The 4,295-nt window shown below is 59.7% G+C and overlaps 1 protein-coding gene and 1 pseudogene across 1 annotated transcript; one reads left to right on the forward strand and one right to left on the reverse strand.

Moving 5' to 3' along the window:
- Positions 1–298: 298 nt before the first annotated feature.
- Positions 299–1,730, reverse strand: LOC147959372 (uncharacterized; annotated as a pseudogene).
- A 142-nt stretch (positions 1,731–1,872) lies between these two features.
- LOC125518956 (flavonoid 3'-monooxygenase CYP75B137) lies at positions 1,873–4,012 on the forward strand. The gene is made up of 2 exons (XM_048683838.2): positions 1,873–3,054; positions 3,169–4,012. Exons 1-2 carry the CDS (start codon positions 1,888–1,890, stop codon positions 3,814–3,816), a joined length of 1,815 nt encoding a protein of 604 aa, XP_048539795.1. The 5' UTR covers positions 1,873–1,887; the 3' UTR covers positions 3,817–4,012.
- Positions 4,013–4,295: the final 283 nt, after the last annotated feature.

A 4,295-nucleotide genomic window follows, 5' to 3' on the forward strand; every position in this document is an offset into this window, starting at 1 on the left:
CTCCATCCTGAAATAAATGGACATATAGAAATTTTAAGATAGACTATGGAATGGTGTAGAAAATGCATTGGAAGGGTGCAAGACACTATTTATCTCATCTTTAATTCCTCCACCATCAATGAGCATGTAGAAAATGAGAAGACCGTGTGTTATATTATTTATATTGGGCATGATTGCATTCTTTTACTTTTTTTTGAAACACGGTCTCTTAGGGCCCGATTCATTAAATAAGCTCGAAGAGAATTGTCCGGTTAATAAACGGAAAACCGGGCAAAAACCGTCACAAGTGGCCCGCAGAAACAAGGCACACAGGGTGACCTGGCAACCCACACAAGAATGCACACACGCCGCCGAGGGGAAGCGTCGAGGCTTGCGTCGGCCGATGCCAAACAGTCAACCACACGCGCCGGCGACCAGGCAGCTCCGACTCTGTCGACAAGCATTGCAGGAGAAAAGCGTTGGGCTTGCGCCGAGCCAGCGCCAGAGCGGCGACTCCTCGAACATGCTGGAAGAGACCGACTACCAAGAACCATCAGCAAACCTGACTCCGCCCGAAGCCGCCATCATTGCCACAAACAGGAAGTCGCACAACATCCGCATTGCCAGACGGGCACCTGCCGACCACAATGCCGCGAGCGTCCAGCCCATGAAGCACGCAACCGGGATCCGAAACTCTTCAAGGCGACGCCCCAAAGAGGGAAGCGACGATGTCGACGCCGTCGCCCGACCCAACTGGGCCTTAGGCTTTCACCCGAAGAGCAAGATCCGAGGATGTAAGAGGATGCCGGACTCCACAACGACGCCTCCAACGAGGTTAAACGACGTCCACAGACGCCGACGCCGCCGGCCGGCAAGACCAGCCAAGCTTTCGCCCGGAGTATCCCCAACACCACCAACACCCTCACGCACTGCACCTTCGCTGACCCACCCACCTCTGGTAGTGCCATCGCGCCAGCAGCACCAGAGAGCCACCAAGCACTTCACCTCCCCGTCGGTCAAGAAGACGCAGACGAGCCAGATCCGGCCGATCTGGCACCCCACCAACACAGCGCCGAACAGGAGCCACCCGAGGCCAGCACGCCACCGCCCCGACCAGGGACGCGCCCCACAAGGCAAGCGAGGGGGCCGAGCCCGCCTCGACCGCCGGAGAGGAGCAGCTGGCCGAAGACCAGTCGCCCGTCCACGACGCAGCCCGCGACCGCCACCCGCGAGAGCCGCTGCCAGGGAGCCGTCCCGTCGGAGAAGAAGCCTGGAGGTCCACCGGTGACGCAACCGAAGCCCTCGAACGGATCCAACTCTCGACGCAGAAAGGGGGTCGAGCCTCCCCACCCCGAGATCTCGTGGCCTGGCGAGAGGAAGCCGACCCCGCCGCCGCCGTCCGCCGCCCGGGCTTAGCCCGGCGGCCTCCTCCGGCGACGGCGAGCGGAGAAAGGGGGGCGGCCCAGCGGCGCGGGCTGGGATCCGCCCGTGTCGCCTCAGCCGAGACGACGCGGAGGCAGAGAGGCTACTTTTTTTTATTTTAAAATACATTGAAAAGATAGAAGTACACTCTTATTTTTTTGTGTGGACAAATTTCAAAATCTAAATGTCGACGCGGCACAGTGTGAAGAATGCAGGTGGTGCGACAAGTTCGGGCTACGTACTTGTCAAAGAAGTAGGAGTGGTCCGTGAATTTTTCCCGCTCGGTTATTTTTTTCGGCCGGCAGCAGGCGGGCGGCGGCCGCTGCCGTAAGGTGACAAGCGAGGCATCCCGTTCTTGGCTGCGCCAGTCCACACCCGAAGATGCCACAATCTGGATGGGAAGCCCGCACTGCCCCCACCCATAAATTAGTCGGGATCAGCCGCACAACCATTAATCAGTAACGTTTGCGATAAGTATTTGCGTGGATGTCAACGACGAGTGTCCCTCGCATTTTCCTTCCACGAGCCGGCAGCTCGCCGCCGGGACGAGACAAACGCGACGCCCCCGTTCGTTTCCGCTCCCGTCCACACGCGGCCATATCAACCAACGCCTATTGGAGGAAGCCAAGTGGAAAACACCGCCTTGCCCATAAATCCAGCCAGGATCCGCCACGCACCATCGCTGTCTGTTTCTCCTTGTCTCGGTCCCTAGCTACCACCACCGCAGCGTGCGCAGCCATGGACGCGGCAACCTCGACGACGCTGCTCTACGGGGCGCTGCTCGCGGCTGCTTTCCTCTACGTCGCCACCCTCCGGCGTGGCCGCGGCAGGGGCGAAGGCGGCCTGCCGCCGGGCCCAAGGGGCCTGCCGCTCTTGGGCAGCCTACTGTCCCTCGACCCGGACCTGCACACCTACTTCGCCGGCCTCGCCGACAAGTACGGCCCCATCTTCTCCATCCGACTCGGCTCCAAGCTGGGTATTGTCATCACCTCCCCGGCGCTGGCCCGCGAGGTGCTGCGCGACAACGACCTCGTCTTCTCCAACCGGGACATCCCGGACGCCGCGCGCTCCATCTCCTACGGCGGCGGCCAGAACATCGTCTGGAACCCCGTCGGTCCCACCTGGCGTCTGCTCCGCCGCGTCTGCGTCCGCGAGATGCTCAGCCCTGCTGGCCTGCAGAATGTGCACGGCCTCCGCCGCCGCGAGTTCAGGGCCACGCTCGCGCACCTGCACTCCATGGCCAGCGCCGGCAAGCCGGTTGACGTCGGCGCCCAGATGTTCCTCACCACCATGAATGTCATCACCGGCACGCTGTGGGGAGGCAACATAGGGACCGAGAGCGAGCGGACGGCGGTGGGCAAGGAGTTCCGGGAGCTTGTCGCGGAGATCACCGAGATGCTCGGCGCGCCCAACGTGTCAGACTTCTTCCCGGCGCTGGCGCCGTTCGACCTGCAGGGGATCCGGAAGAAGTCGGACGCGCTCAAGGAGCGGTTCGACGAGATCTTCGGCAGGATCATAGAGAAGAGGGTCGAGGCCGACCAGGCCGGCGCCGACACGGCGGAAGACTTCCTCGAATACATGCTCAAGATGGAGAAGGAAGGTGGCGACGGGAAGGCCGCCTTCACCATGACCAACGTCAAGGCCCTGCTCATGGTAACCAATCAGTCACTAGCTAGCTCCATTAGCAATCCCTAGTTCCGTACACCTACTCTCGCGTCTCACGCTTAATTGATTTTTTTACGTCCATGTTACCTGTGATGATGATAGGATATGGTGGTTGGGGGGACAGAGACGACGTCGAACACGGTGGAATGGGCGATGGCGGAGATGCTACAAAACCGGCGGATACTGCGGAAGGTGCAGGAGGAACTCGACGCGGTGGTTGGGATCGATGGCGTGGTGGAGGAATCGGATCTCCCGCAGCTGCACTATCTGCAACTGGTGGTCAAGGAGACGCTCCGGCTGCACCCGGCGCTGCCGCTCATGGTGCCGCACTGCCCCAGCGAAGACACGACCGTCGGCGGCCACCGCGTCCCGGCGGGAAGCCGCGTGTTCGTCAACGCGTGGGCGATCATGAGGGACCCCGCTGCGTGGAAGGATCCGGCGAAGTTCATCCCGGAGAGGTTCGCCTCTCAGGCGAGCGACGGCGACGGCGGGCGGAAGGTGGACTTCACCGGCAGCGAGCTGGACTACGTGCCGTTCGGGTCGGGGAGGAGGATCTGCGCGGGCATCGCCATGGCCGAGAGGATGACGGCATACTCTGTGGCCATGCTGCTGCAGGCCTTCGACTGGGAGCTGCCGGAGGGGGCGGCGCTGGACCTGACAGAGAAGTTCGGCATCGTCATGAAGAAGGCCACGCCGCTGGTCGCCGTTCCGACGCCGAGGCTTTCCAGACCCGAGCTCTATTCCGCATAGATATCTGATCCTACTCCATGACCACGACTCCGTGCTCGAGTCAGTTCAGCATGCAATACATTTCCCCTCTCGTGCTGTTCGTCCAAACAGAAGTTTGTTTTTCTACGGTTGCAATTGTCTGCTTCTTCTGTAGCAGCAGTGTGCAGACAGTATCTATTATATCTATATACCTACAATATTCATGTGGATTTTGATATTTGGCAATCGTTCTAAATCTTGTAATAGTACCGAACTTGGACGTGGTCACCACTTTTTTCTTCTTCTACCTCATGTGCATGTGACATGTGAGTGACCTTAAAGACCATCAACAGCCGCGTACATTTACTCCAACTCCTCCAACGTCGGCCGACATCGACCATTAGACTGGTCCAACAGCCGCGTACATTTACTCCAACTCCTCCAACGTCGGCCGACATCGACCATTAGACTGGTCATAGTGGAGAGTAACTTAGATTAGATTAATGTCATGCATATGACAT

This window comes from Triticum urartu, chromosome 7A, assembly GCF_056163025.1.
Source record: "Triticum urartu cultivar PI428250 chromosome 7A, HENAU_Tu73, whole genome shotgun sequence".
Classification (NCBI taxonomy): domain Eukaryota; kingdom Viridiplantae; phylum Streptophyta; class Magnoliopsida; order Poales; family Poaceae; genus Triticum; species Triticum urartu.

Excerpts from the sequence above, each read along its gene's own strand:
- LOC125518956 (XM_048683838.2), top strand. The coding sequence starts at position 1,888 with ATGTCAACGACGAGTGTCCCTCGCATTTTCCTTCCACGAGCCGGCAGC. Across the intron at positions 3,055-3,168 it reads ACGTCAAGGCCCTGCTCATG|GATATGGTGGTTGGGGGGAC; the intron begins GTAACCAATCAG and ends TGATGATGATAG.